This window comes from Sander vitreus, chromosome 8 (assembly GCF_031162955.1).
Source record: "Sander vitreus isolate 19-12246 chromosome 8, sanVit1, whole genome shotgun sequence".
NCBI lineage: Eukaryota > Metazoa > Chordata > Actinopteri > Perciformes > Percidae > Sander > Sander vitreus.
The window spans coordinates 28997094-29017790 of NC_135862.1; the positions used below are offsets into that span (position 1 = coordinate 28997094).

The 20697-nt window shown below is 44.2% G+C and overlaps 2 protein-coding genes across 3 annotated transcripts; both read right to left on the bottom strand.

The window, feature by feature from the left end:
• Window positions 1-238: 238 nt before the first annotated feature.
• On the bottom strand, window positions 239-12585 carry csnk2a2b (casein kinase 2, alpha prime polypeptide b). Of its 2 annotated transcripts, XM_078257742.1 has the most exons (12): window positions 11535-12585; window positions 10967-11078; window positions 9361-9462; window positions 8690-8740; window positions 8465-8524; window positions 8234-8317; window positions 7270-7380; window positions 6893-6994; window positions 6201-6301; window positions 2159-2307; window positions 1620-1703; window positions 239-915 (listed from the first exon to the last, which is right to left on the bottom strand). In XM_078257742.1, exons 1-11 carry the CDS (start codon window positions 11636-11638, stop codon window positions 1627-1629), a joined length of 1053 nt encoding a protein of 350 aa, XP_078113868.1. In that variant the 5' UTR covers window positions 11639-12585; the 3' UTR covers window positions 239-915; window positions 1620-1626. The 2 variants fall into 2 exon arrangements, with proteins under 2 accessions (XP_078113868.1, XP_078113869.1); XM_078257743.1 differs by lacking the exon at window positions 8690-8740.
• A 610-nt stretch (window positions 12586-13195) lies between these two features.
• On the bottom strand, window positions 13196-20668 carry znf319b (zinc finger protein 319b). The gene is made up of 3 exons (XM_078257745.1): window positions 20294-20668; window positions 19225-19392; window positions 13196-19136 (listed from the first exon to the last, which is right to left on the bottom strand). Exons 2-3 carry the CDS (start codon window positions 19227-19229, stop codon window positions 17270-17272), a joined length of 1872 nt encoding a protein of 623 aa, XP_078113871.1. The 5' UTR covers window positions 19230-19392; window positions 20294-20668; the 3' UTR covers window positions 13196-17269.
• Window positions 20669-20697: the final 29 nt, after the last annotated feature.

Sequence of the window (20697 nt, forward strand, 5' to 3'; positions counted from 1 at the left end):
CATCTGATTTTTAGTATGGGTCAAGCTCCAAAAACACTGGATCATACATTTCCCATAACTTAATCACAGTTTTAGTTAGAAACCCCAGTTGGATCCTGTATGACTCTTTTCACAGACTTTGTAGTACTCCTCATCATAATAAACACTTTCATCACCATGAAGATCACCTCAAATCAAAAAGATTTCCCACACCTACAGAGAAGTAACGAGCAATAATTCACTCTTGACACAGGCAGACTTCATCTAAATAAAAATCATTTATTTTTCATTAATATTATTATTATCATTATCATCATCGTCATCATTCTATCTAGAGAGAGTCCACCATGCCACTTTCAGAACTGGAGTAGTGCTAAGACATCGGTCTGTCTGTTTGGGTACAGGATGGGGGGGGGTTGGGGCCAGACAGACGGATGGATGAACAGGTTGGGAGGGGAGGTGGTTGGGACTTGTACAGGCTCACGCTCCTGTTCATTCTCCATGCTGATGCAAACAAAAAGGGGATGATATAAAGGAACAACAGAGAGAGGAGGAGCGACTGAATTGTCTTTAAAAGTAGTTTGTCCGTTTTTGACCTACATGACACTGAGCTGGGAGGAAAAAGACGATTTGGGGGACGATGGGGGAGCAGCTTCAAGCTCATTGGTCAGGCTGCTGGACAGGGAACCAGGACAAGCCAATCGCAGACTGATACAGAGGAGGGTGTTATGTATACATGTCTGCATGTGTGTTTGTATAGAGGTGTGCTTGCATCGATGTGTGTATGTGTGTATAGATGTGTGTAATCCGTATGCACATATCTGTCAGTGTGTAACTGGTCAGAGTTACTTTGATCCATTGTCACTGTACACTTGTCAAAGTTACTGTCACAACCGGGTACAAAGCTGAGGTAACAAACTTCTTCTTCTTCCACGTCTGCAGAGAGAAAGAGAACACAAGAGACAGCATGAGGAGAAAAAAAAAGCAGCAGGGCCGCGATCTTCAGAGTGGCACTGGCACCTCAGTGGTAAGTCTGTGGCTGGTGCCAGGACAGTGGCAAGCGAGCAGCACTTGTTCGACACCCGTTGAGAAGCTCTTGTTATGTGCTATGGGAGAGAATAGCCAAATAGCTGCTCTTTAACTATTTTCACACGAGTGCAGATACTTCGTATTTTTTTCTTTTCGGTAGCCTATTTCGAGCTGTGTTCTAACCAAGAAAAGCTAAAATGATGGGGACGTAAACAGAAAAAGCCATATCCAGCGTAAAAAAAAACATTCTGCACATTTCATGTACATTTATTTATATGATGTCTCTCCACAAGTATTAACCAAGGAATATAAACCAAATCCATGTAGGCCTAAACGTTATTGTGCTTTTTAGCAAATAGAAAAAAAAGAAAAGAAAAGGCAGCTCTCCCGTTTACTTGTTGCCATAAAACTGACTTACGTCAGCTGACCTTTCGTAAAACAATCCACGCACACTTAATGTAAGTGTGCGTGAGGCAGATACCACCTGTAAATTGTCAAATTATTTTATCATTTATATTATGTTAAACTTGTGTACCTTCAAAAAAGTCTAAATCTAAATAATCATCCACATACACAGTGAGCAGCGAGTCATTTTTCAAACCTGTGTTTACCTGTGTTTCATCGCGCTGTAGTGTTGCCACTGGATACCATGTTGTTGTCAGAGTTTGACAGAGACTGCTCCTTTATTACTGGGTCTGCAGGAGGAGAGAGGAACAACACTTCAGAATTCCCTATAACCTTCAGTTAATGCTAATTAGAGTTTGAGAGCATTTAAAAGAGACTCTAAATGGGCTGTAGACCTGTTATGAAGGAATGGATAGAATAATGGTAGGGCCAAATGTTACACGTTTCCTGCGTGTTTACATTCATGATGATACTGACGTGAACGCTCAGTATTCAGAACCCAACCATGTGTGATGTTACGTTGCATTCACCAGTGATAGAATTTGCCACTGCGACGTAGCATTAAGTGTTGACTTTACACTCCAAACTATGACCAAATATCAGTTCAGCTAGTGCTACAGCCTGCAAGTATGGCCAGGGTCTTCAATCCAAATACTACAAACCCCTCACCAAGTCTCACTGCATCCCCATATGTGTTGCCTGTGTGAGCTGTTTGTGTTTGTGTGTGTGTGTGTGTCATGCTTACAGAAGTAGGGGTGCTCCATGGCCTCTGTGGCAGTCAGTCTCTGTTGGTGGTCGTAGCGTAGCAGCTTGTCCAGCAGGTCCAGGGCTTCAGGACTCACCAAGTGCTGGTTCTCTGTCTGCACAAACTGTTCCCAGCGCTTCCTGCTCTGCCTGCAGGTAGACACGCACACACACACACTTATTACAACAGCTGAGCTGTGAGCAAAAGAAGCAGCTGTGAGCAGAGGCCTTTTTTAGTGACACGGCAGCAACACAGAACCTAAAGGCACACTGTGCAGTTTTTGACCACTAGGTAGCAGTATGCACAAAAAGGACCCATGTGTATGCACAGGAGCACATTGGTGAAGGGGATGCACATTTCTGCAGTCTCGCACTGATCTCGCAAAGAAAAAAAGCTAGCTGATATGAACATGGACGTGAACAATGCAGGTTTAAAAAGGATTGTGTTTTATCAGGAGGGAATTGTATTCAAAAGGTGTGTTAGGCTTCAAGGATGTTTTGATGAGAAACACTGAATGTGTAAAAGAAAACTCGACAGTGTACCTTTAAGAGTCTGTGACTGCCCTCTCCTGGTTCAAATCATACCTCTCCTACCGCCACCAGTTCATTAGCATCAACAAATCCAAATCATGCACTGCCCTAGTCTAACAGGGAGTCCTCCAAGGTTCAGTGCTTGGTCCCCTCCTCTTCAGACTCTACATGCTCCCCTTTGGTCACATCATACCCCACCAATGACTCCATTTCCACTGTTACGCTGATAACTACGGATGCAACGACTGTAAATGTTGTTGGTACGATTATAGTCACGGTTTCACGATTATTATGAATCTATTAATTTCACTGCTAGTGTATGAAATCGCATGAACACTCTTGATTTTAATGTGTTATTTATTGCTGCCTTTTGAAAACGGAAATTGATTATATGATCAATCATCAACCTCTTATTTAAATTCATCTGAAAAGATTAGACTAGAGGTGAATCAGTCACACCACAAACAAAGGCCAAGTTGGCAACAACAGTGCTGTCATTAAGAAGAAGTTGGCCCTTTTTGGGCTAGAAACGACCCAGCAAGCTGGTGTGTCTGAAAGTTGGAGGAGCTGCTAGCCAAGATGCACCTGTCACAGGGAGATTCGCAGCATGTTGCCAAGGACGACATGCGATGGAGAGATCTTTTTGCAGCCGTATGTCCAATAGGGGATGAAGAGGAGTAAGTAAGTAACGTTTAGTGGTAACGTCAGTGACATGCTTGAGCTGTTGAGTTTTGACTCGTACAAACGTTATCGCCAGTGCACTCACTGTAAATGCAAATGTCGGCTCCTGACTCGTCAGCTGTTAACTGTAACGTTGCCGTTAATATTAAACAGGCTAACGGTAGCTAACTGGTGACATTAATAAGCTAACTAACACTTAACAACGTTAATAAACAAAGACGCTAGCAAGCTTACCAACTTGGGTTGAATTCCTCGTTGCAGCTGCAGCTGTCCTGAGGTCAGGGGCTGGGCTCTGCTCTGCGTTTTCCTGATGTTTGCTTACTTTATGCAACGTTAAATTGCAGCAGTAACTTATCCCCCCACCGGACTCCGTTGTACATCACTCTGACAGGCAATGCTCGCGGCGACCGGACCCGGCGTCTGATGTGCCGTGTGTGCGCAAAGGCGAACGTTTATGTTGTCAAGGAGGTTTATTAAGAACTGCACACACTGCTACACATAACTTGCAGTCAGTTAACACTCGGTGTAGCGGAGCCTTTATGACTAACCATGACGTTTTAAAGCTCCGTTAATAGTGAAATCGGTTAACCACTGCATCCCTACCGATGACACCCAGCTATACATATCCACCAAATCCATCACTGCTGCCACCTACTCCACCCTCACAAACTGCCTTACAGAAATAAAAGCATGGATACAAGCTATTTTCCTCAAACTCAAAAGCGACAAATCAAAAACCATCATCAAATCCTGCCAAAAATTCTCCCTCTGCATCGATGGTTCCACTCTTCCAGCATCCACAAAAAATCTGCAACCTCGTGTTATCTTTGCCCAAACCCTCTCCCTCGAGTACCACATGCAACAGCATTCTGTACAGCACACCCACCAAATTCCTCAAAAAACTACAATATATCCAAAACTCAGCCGTCCGTTTACTCACTCACTCCAGCACCAAAGACCACATCCCTCCAGTCCTCCTAGACCTCCACTGGCTCCCTGGGAGGGGGGGACAGGGCCTTTTCCGTTGCGGCCCCCTCCCTCTGGAACTCTCTCCCCCAAATCCTCAGACTTTCCACATCACTTGCTAACTTACAAACCACACTCAAAACCCATCTCTTTAAAGCTGCTTTTAATCTATAAACAACTTAGCTGTTTCCATGCGGTTTCGCTGCACCTTTTTAATATTTATCTCTAGTTTTTATTGTGGTTTTTATTCTGATCTTATCGTTTTTCTTTGTTGTTACCTTGTAAAGTGCCTTTGAGTACCTTTTAAAGCGCTATATACAACAAATGTATTATTATTATCATCATCGTATGGCTCAAGGTGGTGACAAAGACGTTTCCCTCCAAATTTCCCCTTGGCTCATTACATAAGCGCTGCAGTGGAAAAAGGTGAACTTGTGTTTGTAACTACCACTGTGATGCAGTTTAAACCCAGCAGGCAGTAGAACACGCGTCTTTGTGTGCTGAAAAGTGTAAATTGATGGTTCTATTCAGGACTGCATGGATCACAAAGAGGGCCTCAACAGAAGTTATAATGAGGCTTCCTTTTCCAGATGTCAATGTTAAAACCTACTTTGTTCTACTGTATTTAAGGGTCACTTCGTTTTTTGTTTTTTTCAACCTGGAACCAATTTCCCAAGTTTTTGTGTCTAATTGACTGACAACAATCTCTGAAACTGGTCCAGTATTAAGCAAGATCGCCGCAGTCAGCAGAAGCGAAACAAGCTACAATGTAAGTGATTAGGCAATTGCGCACCTTCAATTTACATCCACAAAAGTGCTCGTTTTGCCACAGACCTGCTCAGACATTATGGAGAGAATCCTTACAGAGATTGACCTTTTTTTTTTTTTTTTTTTTAAAAGAGGAAGATTTTTTTTTTTTCTTTTTTTTTTTACATTAAAATATCCCCCAAATTGCTATTGCCAAACCCATCATGCTCCATTTAAATAAACAGTAATTGTATCATTGTAAAACACACTTTATTCAAAGTCGACAGAAATAAACAAAAACCATCAAAAGCCGTCTTGGTTCGTCTTTCCACTGTTCCAACAATCACCACTCTGGTTTGGTTGAAATAAACGCACCGAATCAGATGTGGAAATATGCTGGCTCTATACATGCTAAAAGTATTGTTTATTGAAACAGAGTCTGGTGGGTTTAGCGATAGTGCTCTCTGAGCCATTTCTGGTTAAACAAAAGGGATCTTACACTTTAACATAAAGATCGAACACTGTTAGAATCCTTTAAATCATATTGTTAGGCACTTAGAATAACAATTTGAGCATGTCACTGGCAAAAACAGCACTTTTAGTGGACAAAATTGACAATGCACAATTGTCCTATAGGTAGCCTGGTTAGCTGCTGATGGTTACAGCTTTCTCGCTCAATACTGGACCAATTTCAAAGATTTTTGTACACATTAGTCACTAAAAACACTAATGCATGGGAAAAATAGGGTCCTGGTTGGAAAATATATATATATATATTACCCTTTAAGGACAATTTCAAATGCCATTTTATTAGTCTTTGTTTTATCAACAGGGCTGTTAAAACGATTTCCCGACAACTATTTTAGGGGTTGAGTGCGAGTCAGGGGAGGGCATATGCAGCACTGAAAATATTAAAAAAATATTAAAATCAGCGATGTGTTCGTCAATGACTTTAGCAGTGCAGATGCTCTTCTATGTTACTTTGCTGCCCCTCGGGATATTTTTAGCCTGTATTCTGATTTGACTTCTACGCTACATTTGGCTCCAGAGCAGCTACTGTGTGTCACCGTAAGTGGAGTGTGATGGGAATCCCAGAGGCAAAGTGAGAGTGGACTTACTGTCCCAGCAGGTCTTTGAAGCGCGGGTCCAGTTCAATGTGGTATTTACGCAAGTAGCCGAACAGCTCGTCTGTCCCCAGGACCTTGGCAATTCGCACCAACTAAAAAAAAAAATTTAAAAAAAACATAACACACTGGGGTTCAAACTCTGTGGACCACTTTGAAATATAAAGAAATCTTTGTCACATTATGGCTGATGCATATATTCACCAACCATTCGCAAATGTCAAGACAATTGTTAGACTCTATGTTACATCTATGTTGTTGTTGTTAGTTTGACTTGTTTCCCTTCCTTCTCTCTCATCAACCTGCATTTGTTTTCCCCCTTTCAATTTTTCACACCTTCCACTCTCTTGTGAGAAACACTCAAAGCACGAGTTCTGTTTGTGCTGAACGACAGTACCCTCTTCCTGTTAACTACAGTTGACACTTGAGAGTGAGGCACTACAGAAACCATCCGATAAAGGGCCCAGGATACAAATACAGGTTGTCTCCGTTACATGTTTGGGATATTCTGTAAGAAGCTCAGTGTGTGCTGAGAAGCAAGTCAGCAGACGTTTTGAACTTTTTTCTTGTGTTTTTCAGTATGTGTTTATAAAATTAGTAATCAATGACCGTGACTCATCTGCCTCCTCTAGACACGCTGCTGTTTTCAATGGTGTGTAGGAGCTGCACGTGTGTGTTGGACCCACCTGGTCATAGTTGTCTTGTCCGTGGAAGAAGGGCTCTTTCTGAAATATCATACTGGCCAGCATACAGCCCAAACTCCACATGTCAAGACTGTAATCATACATCTGAAACACAAAATCATCAAACAGCACTGCCGATGATGAGACACAGACATCAGAATTATCCATGTGTGCTGACAACATTTTGTCAAAGGTGTGTGACAGTCAACGTTGTACAAAATGTACACGTTGTGTGTCTGTTTGTCTTTGTTTGTAAATGTGAGAGCGATACAAAAAGTAAATCTAAAGGGTGTTTAAATGTGAGCTGGTTCAATCTGTGTGAGCTGGTTCAATCTGTGAGCTGGTTCAATATAGTCTGTTTCTGTGTGTGTGTGTGTTACCTGGTAGTCCACCAGGAGTTCGGGGCCTTTGAAGTACCGTGAGGCCACTCTGACGTTGTACTCCTGGGATGGGTGGTAGAACTCTGCCAAACCCCAGTCTATAAGGCGTAGCTATGGAAACACACAATGTATCCTCATTGAACTTCACAGTGACCATTGGACAGGACAGGTGTAACTTATTATAACCTGTGTGTGATAAGTATTTTGTGGGATTAATTCACATCTGTTTTAACCTGCTGCCCCCTGCTGGCCAAGGTTGGAAGTGTAAAATGCTTTCTTGGCCAATGTAACCATCTTTGGTGTTGTTAAGAGAAAGAAAAAAAAAAGCCACAACTGATGTTACAGCTCCTGCAATTGCCATTAGCTACAGCCATAGCAAGAGGCACACCCACTGGCGCTTGTAGTAACAGCCAGTGGTTATGGCTACAGTCCTTGCTTGGCTTTCCTCTTCTTTCTTGATTGACAAACTTTCTATAGGTGGCGCGCTTTACTTTGCCTTTTCTGCCATCACTGATAATGCTTGGTCTGTTCTGCCATCACTGCTAATGTTTATTTGTGGCCAGATGGCATTTCTTTGTCAGATGATCAGAATAGAGAATTAATTCTTTCATGAATTGGGTACAGATTGAATTGTGTTGTAGCGGTTAATCGAGAAAGAGCAACGGAACAAACATTTATTTCAATGGAAATTACATCTGCTGTTATTTTAAGGATCTCACTCCGACTGCACTCAAACACATTACAGGGACACCAAGTGTAAGCCAATACTAAAGCATTACCAACCAACAATAAAACTTCTTTTTACGTGGGGGGAAAGAGTATAAAAGAGAGCGGAATGGAAGGATGAAGAGCCAGAGAGAAAATAAACAGTGAGAGAGAGGCTGAAATAGCAGGCTGAGATAATGTTCAGAGTGTGTGGGTGTGTGAAGAAAATCAGAAACAGACTATATAGGGCACCACCTACCTTTCTCAACTGGTGGTCGATCATCACATTGTGGGGTTTGACGTCACGGTGCATGATTCCCATACTGTGACAGTAGTCCAGAGCCTGGCAGACACGCACATACACACACACAAGTAACATCAGAGCAGACAAAGATATAAATATGTGTACACAGTCTTTGGAATTCCCATGAACCTCGCGGAAAATTGAGACTAAGTGGGAAAATGTCTTATTCATTAAATTCAGTCTCACCTTCAGTAGTTCATACATATAGAAACGGATATCGTAATCTGTCAACTTCTGGTACAACTCCTGCAGGGAAAAACAAAGTTAGATCAGGATTTGAGCCTTAAAATTTGAAATGTAGTTCAAGGAAAAAGCTGATGATGCCCGCTACTGATTAAGACACTCAATGTGACGCCAAAGACCAAACAGCACACCCCCCAGAAGCATGCAGAAGAGAGGTGATCATTGTACCTTGAAGTCTGTGTTATTGATGCATTCAAAGACAAGCGCTGGAGTTCTGGACTGTACAGCCACCACAGAGAGACAGAGAGGGACGGGGAGTGGCAGTGAGATAAAATCAGTCAAAAACAAGACTAAAAAAAGGGCAGCTTGTAGCTCGTTGCTGATTCAGTCCCCAGGATTAACCACCAGATTTGACAAAACCCCACGGTGTGGTCTTAACCAATAACTTGCTGGAAGTGAACTTGACCCCAATTTGACATATAGTAAAATCACCACGCTTGATAGCCAGTCGTTGCAGCTGGAGTTCAAGCAAACTGTCCAAAAACTGTGAATATAATAATGCTTTTCTAAGCAGTTTCTGTTGTCTTATTTTATAGTTTGTGGGTCGGTAGGCACTCCAGGCAGATACCCAAATGTAGTTGCACAAGCACTGGAGTAGTGAGGTCCCTGAGGTCCCCCCCTTTTAAGATGTGATGTGTAGTTATATCCTCAAGTTAACTTTACACATAAAAGAATGATCCCATTCAGTCCCATGCAGTGAGGTTTACAGATTTTAAATTGAGTACTTGTTAACTTCCACCAGTATTCCTAACATGTGATATGTTCCAGTCCGACACTCTCCATTCATTTCCTTCATTTAAAAAAAAAGGACAGACACGCCATTAGCGAGCCTAGCCTACCACTGGGTCTTTGACTGTGTCCACTAGTCGGATGATGTTGGTCCCCCCTCGCAGGTTCTCCAGGATCTTGATCTCTCGCTTGATCTTCTTCTTCTTGACCGGCTAACTCCAGAAGAAAAACAAGCAAGGCAAACAAAGACAGTGATTTAAAAAGAGAGGTCTTAGGGTACTAGACAGAAGAAGTAAAAAAAAAATCATATCAAGAGATGTATAAGCAGAAGTTTGTCCATGTGTGCTTTTTCTGACTCCTGATCTTGAACCTGCTGATTCTGCGTGTGGTGTCGCTGCTGCATTCCACTCTGTCAATCTTTTTGTACAAGAGACATTTAGTGCGGGCAGAAGGTTGATGTTTACATTTAAATGACTGACGGATAATTTGACGCTGGCTACCCTGGCATTGCCAAACTTATTTGCAGATGCGTATTAGTCTGGAACCTCTCAGTTCATTTTTTCGGTTTTTCAACGGTGCAGACCAAAATGCCTCTGGATGCAATTGGATAGACCTACAACCAATCAGAGCGACAAAATGTGTGACGTAGCACTGAGTGACACATAGAAGTTGGGGCGGTAGTAGTCTATATCCTTGATGTTCAACTTCCGGGATTGCACTGTTGATTTCACTCATTTAAGCCGGATATCCGTTGCCCTGGGCTTCCTTTGTGTTGGCATTTTAAACTCCGGTGGATTTCTGAGGACTATGGTTAACTGCTCCTCAGATCTCTGCAGGGTAAATCCAGACAGCCAACTAGACTATCTGTCCAATCTGAGTTTTCTGTTGCACGACTAAAACAACTTTTGAACGTACACATGTTCCACCAAAACAAGTTCCTTCCGAGCCGATTTTCTCCGGTGCTTAGGACCGCCCAAGACAATTGTGATTGCTTTAAAGAAATGCCACTAAACCAGAGCACGTTTTCCTCCCATCCCAGAATGCTGTGTGGAGTAGCCAGACTCTCCTCCAGCTGCTGATGCAGCAGGAAGTCCGAGGTTAAGTCATTTTAACCACTGCTTCAGACTGAGGCAAAACAATAATGGACTAATTGTTTATTGATTAATTGATTCCTTTGCATAATACATTATTGTGATTATGATTATGATTTAGAACACTGGTGTTCTCTGAGCGGACAGAAAGCTTTACTGTGTTCATTATGGAGGACAGAAAAATGACTCAATGAATAATCAATAAATGAATCCTAGATGAATCTATAAATATTTGACAGGCAAACCGGGCTGAAGCTCAAACACTAACTTTTTCATTTTCCCACTGGGTTACAGGGCTGCAACTGACAAGTATTTTCATAATGGACTGACCTCTGCAAGGATTAGTTGATCTACAGAAAATTAAACTGCAACTGTTTTGATGATCAATTCTTTGTTCAGGTAATTTCTCAAGCAGAAAAATGCCAAACATTTGATGGCTGATAACCCTGACATTCTATAGACCAAAGAATTAGTTGATTAATCAAAAATATAATCAGCACTCCCATTCCCCATATTACACTGACATTTATATATTTTACTCAATTTCAAGTGGAGGCCTCCAAACCACACACTCAGCCAGGACATTGGCGTTCAGCATTTAGTTTAAGGAGATCTAGCTGCCCACCTTCAGGATCTTGACCACCACCTTCTCGTTGTTGGTGATGTTGATGGCCTCGAACACTTCACTGTACTTCCCTCTGCCCAGTTTACGAACCAGCTGGTAGTCCTCCTGGTTGCTATAGGGGCAGACAGAGAGACAGTGTGCAGAGTGCAGAGTTTGTGGGAGAAAGAGACAACGTTTTTTTTTTTTTAGCATCAGCATGCAATGAAGTCAGTGTAAGAGCTGTTGCTAAGTGTTCTTGTCACTGCGATGAAGCCCAGCCTTAGGGGGATGAAGTGATTTCTGGTTATGATCTTTAGACAGATGTTATTCAAGTCAACATACAGGGTGAACATGGGGACATAGATGGAGGTAAGGGGAAGGAAAGTTTCAAGACAGTGCAGAGCAGCAGGGTAGTGGGCTGGGAGACTGTACTATTATAGTTTCATCATACCATCACGGCTAGATGTATAATAATAGACACCCATCTGCCACACGTTCCCTCTTCTTCTTCAATACATGCAAACAGAGACCTCTGTGGTCAGACATGACATGCATGCAATTAGAGCAACCTGAACAGAAATGTCCTCACTTCCAGTTGGGTACGTGGGCCTCGTAATCCCAGTACTCCCGGCTCTTCAGCGTATTGACGTCTGCGTACACACGGGACTTGCTACCGGCCACCGGACCCGGCATGGCGAGACCCGTGGCTCGGGCGCTGTGGGGCGTTTGTCACGGAGATCTGCTGGGGTCGGGGGGGAACTGGGGGGGAACTGGGGGGTATCAGGAGTACACCGGTAACTGGATATGCTGACTGTGTGGGTGTGAAGTGGAATAGGTCAGCCAGCAACTTCCCTTTGCAGCCGGACTGAGAGAAAAGGGAGGGAGAGAACCGGAGTTGTCCGCTGCGGTTCGACGCAATTAAGTGCCCGCCGAGCAGAGCTCCTTGGTCGGATTGTCAGAAGCAGCAGAGCCGATGTCGGTGGGGCTCGGAGGGGGGGCTGATCAGAGTCGGAGTGATTGTGCAGCTGAGGTTAGCTACACAAAGGGGCGGGGAGGCATAGGGATGTTGAGGTAGAGAGGAAACGGACCTCTAAAAGGCCACAGTGGAAGAGGAAAGGGGGTCGGTGATCTGAATATCACGGGTTAAAACTCCTAAGCAACTGTCGTTGCGGGCCCTAAATCCGAAACGTTAGGGGAGGTAACCGGTGGGCTTTCTGCGCTAGCCGACGGACGGTCGGGGAGGGGGGGGTTGCTCTCGGTGTTCTAGTGTTAGCTATCAATCAACTGTGGATGTGACGGATCGGTACCGGAGGGAGAGGGGGGTGGAGCAGCAGAGAGATCGATGTTGTTAGCTAACGTTAGCCAGCGATGCTACTTCAGCGCGGAGATGTCGCACCGACTGGGAGCGCTCGGCGCCGTGCACCACCATCGGCGGAGCCCGCGTCATGTGCGACCAGCTGTGCGGGAAAGCAGCGCCTCAGGGCCCCGGCACCAGACGCCGACGGAGGGTCCGGGATTCGGAGGTTTCTTCTGCAGCCACAGACCTCCCCGGTCAAGAGCGCAGGGAAGGGAAGCGGATTGCGATTGAAGAGGAGCGAGAGAGCCGCCCGGATGTGAAGCCTCTGGCTGCCCCGGTGAAGATGAGGAATAACGGGATGTTCGACTGAGCAGCCGGGACACAGCGCCCCCCTAGTGAGGAGGATGTGATTGATAGAGGAGCAAATATTTGAAGGCCTTTTTTTCTGTCAAAGATTTTTCCGTCTTTAAGAGTTTCCCCAAAATCTCATAGAATTACAAGGATGTCATGAAGAAAAATTTGTGTGGACACCGCAATATTTTTCACTGCACTCCGAATTATGAATAATCACCTAAAGATAATAATATATTTGATTAATGTTGGAGCCTCCTTGGCTAGACCACATTAAAATGCTGCTTAACATGTTAATGCATCAGTAATAATATCCCAATGATATAAGCCAGTGTCATAGAAAGAGAATTAAATTAATCATTAAAGGACTCTGATATTAACATAATAACAGAGGCTGGTCATCCTTCATAATGAATACTTGTACTTCTGATAATTACAGTGCATTTTGTAACATTCTGTTTCAGAGACATTGTGTGGTTTTTTCAGAACCTTTAATACAATACATCATTTAGAACAAAACAAAAAAAAGCTAACAAATGTCAACAAGAACTCTGTTGAATCAGAAGTGTATTTCCTGCTTAAATAATCTCATGACTCGTAAGTTTATAGATGAAAAAGTTTTATTTGTTAGTGCTGTGTAATTGAATGCTACATACATACAGATAATCTTAGCATGAATGTACACATACTGTACGTCGCCACAAAGGTTTTTGTCTTTTTTTTGTTTTTTCAACATCATTCACATAAACTACAATACAATTTGAAAAAGCTATAGGAGGGAACAGTGCCGCGAGGAAGGGGGAGGGGGGGGGAGCACCAGTTCCCAGGGACAGAACACAGGAACTATCACAGCAAGCATGCAGAGAGCTAGAGACACCAGGGTCTGACGGGTTCATTCATTGGAACTGAAAAGGAAAGAAAGGATGGGAGGGGGGGGGGGGGGGCTTTTTTCATTTAACCAACCACCTGTTAAAATGCAGAACGTGGATTTATTTCATTTGTGCTTAGACCGGAGATTTTCCTCTCCTTTCCCTGACTGTGTGTTGGATATGGAGTTTTTAAACCCAGAATTGATCGAGATGTAACAAGTGCAGTTCTTGTTTTCACTTTGCAATACACCTCACTGTCTGTTAATGTTGTACCTATACCTGATCAGCACTCTATAACGCACACAGGAGTAATGCACTACCAGACAGTCACCCTCACCAAATACAAGCGACTAAACCAGTGCCACTGGGCTGGAATTATTCTTAGGCTTTGAGCGTACACTTGTACTATTATTAATACATATTAAGTGTACTGTCTGCACTATATGGTAGTATGTGAGGTCCTTGTCCTGCACCTGGAGTGACTATTTTTTTTTTTTATTATGCACATCTGATGATGTGCCAGCACCAATTAACAAGTCAAAGTCCTCCAGCACTTGGCAAATATGAACCTGCGTGTATCGATTCCTGATGTGTTTGTGTTGTATTATTCAACTTTTACACCACCACCCTACCGAATTCTTTGTGCAGAGATGGTTTCTTCTGGGATTTGGCATTAGAAACAAATCTACATTGGGAAAAGCTTGAGTACAACTCTGGCAGACGTGTTAAAAAATACAGCCATCTTTATCCCAAACCAACCCAAGGCCCTGGTCTCTCCATCGAAGAATATAGATTTTAATATCAAATTAAAGATGAATTAAAAAAAAAAAAATACAAACGTGAAACCATAAAAAAAAAGCATACAGTACTTATTTAAGTCCAAGTTGTTCTCAGTCTTATGCCAGATTCAGAAAATAAAAACATGATGGTTAATGAAACCAACCATCTGAGCTCACATCATGATGATGATGATGATGATGATGATGATGGACAGAAAGCAGAAGAGGAGGAAGAGGCAGAGAGGCAACATGTACTCGTTTTAAGGCTAAAACAAAAAGAAAAGAATTGCAAGCCAGAATAAAATAAAATAAAAATGTTACTTCCGCTTTCAATACTGCACTCAAACCATGACTCAACAGTGAGAGAGGGAGCCGCCCCGCAGATGAACAGGAAAAGGAACCATGGCGATCACAGCTGACATGTAAACCAACTTGTTCTTTGGGCTTCTTAAGCACAACTAGAATCGCATAGCATTCAAAGACGAGGAAGGTGCCATTCACTCTGGTAGAAACCCACTGACAGACACAGCTACCAGCTCAACATGTAACAGGAAAAACTGAGTATTAAAACATGGAAAATATTTAACACAAAGTGCAGGTTCATCCTGCAAAAAAAAACAAAAACAGCTCGGACAGACCAGGAAGATTAGTACATTTAAAAAAAAAAAAAAAAGCAGGTCGGCTGAAATATTTCTAATACAATTCTCTACAGTCTGAATTTCCCTGTTTCTCTCACACACACACACACACACACACACACACACACACACACACACACACACACACACACACACACACACACACACACACACACACACACACACACACACACACACACACACACACAGGGTGTTCTTTGAGATTCCCTGCAATATACCGATACAATCACTACATGGACTACAAAAAGAACAAAAGAGCATTTGTCCAAACATTTCACATAGTAAAAAGTAGCAAGAATACAAAAACTGCTCTTACATATCGTTTTTAAGAAAGACAAGTTCTGACATTTTCAACTTACCTGGCTAAGCACACTCACAGATCCATAGTATGTACAGGTTGAGAGAGGAAGTGTAATGTTCGAACTTGGACATTTTCAGTACAAAGAAGTCGAACAGCACTGATGTCTGAAGGAATATGACCATTATATTAGTGAGAAAGATATACTTCTATAGATGTCTACATTGGAGTGTGAGATTGGTATCAATCATCAGCTTTTTTCTTTATATTGATGGTTAACTTCAGCTGGTTGGTTAGTCTACACACCTTTGGGATCGGGTGCCGCTTCATACTGGTGTTTTGGTATTTCACTATAGGACAATAAATCCCCAAACTCCCCCCTACATTGTTTCCCTTCACATACGTTGAGGGAGTTTACTGGCTATTTCATAAAAAAAAAAAAATAAATGATGTGGACACAGGGAGTCGGGCCGGGACCAATACACTGTTTCTGTTTTACTGTGGGGGAGATGAAAACCAAAAGTGTTTTAAGTCGTCCTTCACCTGACCAAAGATAAATGAATGTGAAAACATGCAGGGTTGTTCTGAGGGGTTAGTCAAACTTCCCAGTCTTCCGATACTAAACAGCGACAGGCTGCCACAGGAAGAGGCGGAAGCAAAGATGAGAGGAAGAATGAGGGAGGGGAGTAACTTAAGAGCGGGGAAGAGAGGTCATCGGAGAAAGAGAGGGGGAAAGAAAAAAAAGAAGGGAAATGATCCCCCTCTAGTGGACACTCTAGCAGTCAAGACTTTCAAGTCTTTAGCCCAGTCAGTTTTTTTTTTTTTTTAAAGATTTTTTTTTTGGGGGCATTTCCGGCCTTTATTTTGATAGGAGAGCTGAAGACATGAAAGGGGAGAGAGAGGGGGAACGACATACAGCAAAGGGCCGCAGGTCGGCGTCGAACCCGAGCACGCTGCGTCTGTAGTGTAAACCTCTATATATGGGCACGTGCTTTACCAACTGAGCTATCCTGGCGCTCTGGCCCTGTCAGTTTAGGTGGATACTCAACTCTATCGATTCATTCAGTAAACCTTAAAACATACGTAATGCCAAACTACTTTTAAAAAAAATTAAAAAAAACACAAAAAACTATGTCTTATATAACACCATTAAGGGACATTTAATTAAAAAAAAGTTTCCTTTTTTGATGGGAGGAATTTAGGAGGGATATATTTGCTGGATCAACCTGCATCATGGCACCCGTTTCTGTCTGCAACAGTCTGATTAAGGCTGCATTCACACCAAATCAGGCGTTGCAGCAAAAACGCCAGTCCTCCGATTCATTTGAATGTGGGAGGTGCATTTAGGCTGCGGCGGTGGGGACCGCAGGGTATGCCGAAAAGTAGAGACACATTCAACTTGGAGAAATGCAACCCGACGTCACGCTGTGGTGACATATCACTTAACTGCCAGACAGAATACAATAAAGTGTAACATCATGTTTCACTTGTAGTCACTCAGTTTGGTTGAAACCAATTTTAACCCCTAATGTTAAGTCTTTTTTATTAAATCTGTCAATGTGGACAGACAATCAATCGTAGTACCCGGCACGCTAGCAGCATGACTAAATGCTAGCACCATGGGAACACAATGGAGAAACAAATGGGCCACTTCCAAACCACTGCACAACGCCTGATCTGGTGTGAATGCAGCTTAAGTATGACGTATGGCAGTTTAAGTGGTTGTGGCCTCTTCCCTGCTATCAACTGTCTAATTGTGGGGGCTGAGAAAAAGGGTAGAGGACAGGTCAGGTATAAGAAGAAAAAGAGGTGGAACAAAAGAGGAAAGTGCAGGGAGAGAGAAACGCTCAGGATCTTATGGAATGACAGGGCTACAGTACTAAAGGGCTTTGGCAGATTAGTAAAGCAACAAAAACTTGATGTATCACTGGTAGTTATGAATGCAATAATAATAGCCTGGACTGTCCTGCAAATGTGGAGATGGTTAGGCTGACTAAATGGCCTACAAGGGATGGACGAGGGGACAGGAGTTTAGGGGACTGTCTGTTCAAGGGAAAACGTCTTCAAGGATTTATATGCACTGGGGCACTGGGTAACCCCCTCCATCGGCTGTGTGCTGCACAGTGTGATCCTGCAAAGAGCCCAAGTCACTGAAACGCTCGCCGCACCAAACACACTTGAACTGGCCCTCTCTGGAGTGTGTGCTCGCGTGTTTGGTCAGGTGCTCGCGCTGTTTGAAGCCCTTGTTGCAGTGGCCGCATTTGTACGGCTTCTCCCCTGTGTGCACGCGCCGGTGTCGGTTCAGGTCTGATGAGTATTTGAAACGTTTCTCACAGTCAGGGCACTTCAGCGGCTTTTCCCGCGAAGGGTCGCAGCGGTGCTGGACAAATTCCGAAGAGGACAGGAAGCGGCGGTCACACAGCGAGCACTTAAGGGGCTTCTCTTGGCAGTGAGAATTTTGATGACGCTGTAACGTCGAGCCCTTCTTGTAGCCCTTGCCGCAGACGTCACACTTGTACGGCTTGTCGGGCGAGGTGTTGGACGACTCGCCACACTTGTGCCTGAGCAGCTCTCCCGACTGGCTAAACTCCTTCTGGCATGAGGCGCACTTGAACAGGTTGTCCATGCCGTGGACGTGCTGGTGGTACAGGAGGTGAGAGGGCTGCATGAAGCCCTTGTCACACAGATTGCATTTGAACGGCCGGTCAGTAGGGTCTTTGTGTGTGCGTCGGTGGCGCACCAGCGCGTACTGCTGTTTGAAGCTCATCTGACACTCGTCACAGTGGAAGGGGCGCTCCTCCGAGTGCGTGCGCTCGTGTTGCCGAAGGTCAGACGGACGCTTGAAACCCTTACCACACGTGGCACAGCGGAACGGGCGGGAGCCCTGCGGGTGGCAGGGGTGGTGAAGGAGCTCCGACGACTCTTTGAAATGCAGCTCACATAAGTTGCATTTGAACAAGTGCTCCCCAGAGTGCACATACATGTGGCGCACAAGGTGGGAGCGGTGCTTGAAACTCTTTTCACAAACGGCACACTTGAACGGGCGTTCACTGCTGTGTGTTCGCTGGTGGTGCTGTAGGTGCGACGACTGGCTGAAGGCCTTGTCACATGTGTCACATTTGAAGGGCTTCTCTCCTGTGTGCACCCTCTCATGCCGTGTGAGCTCTGACAGGTGTTTGAAGCCCTTCTGGCAAACGGAGCATTTGTACGGCCGGTCTCGGGCTGAGGGAAAGGGCAGAATGGACGAACTGCTGCTTGCTGACGCCCCGTCACTGCTGGGCTGCTGGGGATTATTTGAGTTGGGTGTGACGTTGCCAGAAGATCCGGGTCGGTAGGTCTTCTCACATATTGAACACTTCTGTGGGTTGGTGCTGTTATGGGATGTGTGGTGCTGGGCTAAAGAGGTGAGTAGGGAGAAGCCCATCTTACACACCCCACACACAAACGGCTTCTGCTCCACCTGAACACACTGGTGTTCTAGCAGGTCTGTCGCCTGGTGGAAAATCTTCATGCACTGAGTGCACTGGAATGACCTGTCCTGATTCACCATGCATTGGTGCTCATGTGGGTTGGCCAAGTGGGAGATATCATGTCCACAGGCCCCACACTTGTGTCCTCCTTCGGTCCCTACCTGTAGGGAGGTCTGCTGGGCCTGGGCGGGGTGCTGCTGCTGACTGTGCTGCCCGCCTCCATGCTGCTGACTCCCGCTGTGTTGTTGGCTGTGTTGGCTATGCTGTCCGTGCTGGGTCTGTGGCTGCTGCTGTAAAGACGTAGCATCTGGCTGCAGGACAATGCCATACACTGCACAGCCCAATGCATTCTCAGCTCCTGGTGGGATGGTGTGGACGACTGGAGGTGGAGCAACTGCATGCTGCTGCCAGGCCTCCGTCATACGGGCTCGGGTGTAGGGATTCAGTTTGGCAGCTGGTGTGGCCCAACTGCGGTAAGAAAGGGAGATTGGAACATATTTAAATGACGGGCTGAAGGCTTTAGTGTGTGTTAAGAAAACAGGAGAAAAACACTCACTCCATTTCAGCAAGTGGAACTGAAGAACTGGCAAGGGTGCTTGCTGAAGGGGCTGTGACGGAGGATTCAGCTAGTGCAGAGGAGAACAGCTGTGTGGAGATCAGACCTGTTGGGAGAGATGGAAGAAAGTCCCCTGCTTTCACTTCATTTGTGGCCTTCAAGTGGTATCTGTATGGAAAAGAGAATCAACGTACGTTAAAATACCAATGTGCAGAAAGGGGTTACTCAATAACAACAGTGTAGCATTATGTTGCATCTCCAACATCCACTGATCCAATAGACAGTACACCCTGGCCGAAAAAAAAAAAATTGTGTAGCAAAATGCTTTTAAATGTATAGAAAGATTTACCGTTGCAATTTTGCTACATCAGCCAGTTATAATGGGTCGGTATAAACTCAGCAGAAACTGAGATAACAACTTGTGAGGTAGTATTACTGTGAGAGGTGTTGCAGTATTAGGTTTACAACAGATTGGTGCCAGACTATGCAGGCAACCTCTCTAGCAACATGTTACAGCAGATTATTCCTGTCTGCTCGTTAGCGTATTTATCAGTCAAAAGGCATATAATCGTGTAAAACATCCTCCTTACAATGATATGCACTGCATGTTGGCATTGCCAAAATCATTCCAATGCAATAAAATGTAATAACAACTTCAGGATGTGCACCGTAAACGCAAAATCACATCGAAGGTGATCAATCATTAACATACACTTGGACACAACACATTGAAACCAAGCCGTATATTTAAATATGTATTATACTGGTAATGTAGTTCCACCTGTGTCTATGCAGCAATCCAAATGCTCAACGATTCGCGGTAAAAAAAAAAAAAAGTGGAAGACAGCGTCTGCGCATCATAACGTTTTTCGTTTCCAGGCAAAGATCACTGTAATCAGGATAGCTTAGCTAACATAGCCACATGCTAACGCAGCCACGGAGGCGCAAGAAAGAGCTAGCTAGCTAACGTTAGCGGACTAGCCACAGGAAATAATAGCCTAGTAGTAACAACGCCTTTGTTAGTGAGTGGTGAATTTAAACAGTGATGAGAAATTCTTTATTTACATACCTGGAGCGTCCAGTCAAATGACAGTCTACTGTAGGTTAGCCGACGTTACTCCCCCAAATAACAGGTCACTTCTTCACATCCGCAAACGGTGCTCGGATGCTCTCTTGTTCGAGCGCTGTGGCTCCAGGGGCCGAAAAAAAGAGATCTGCGGGTCATTAAAATGGGCAAAAGATTATCTCGCAATTTCCCAAATCGCCCAAATAAGCGGTATCGTTTCACGTAAACATTTCTTTGGCTGCTGTGCTCCTAGGGCATTCTCTCGGCAAACGAAAACATATACATTTTGCTATAAATTTCTAGCTAGCTATCGCCTAGCTTCTGAGCCCCTGCCCGCGCACGGGAACATGAATAAACCAAGAGCTAATTGGCATGCTCACAACACACACACACACACACACACACAC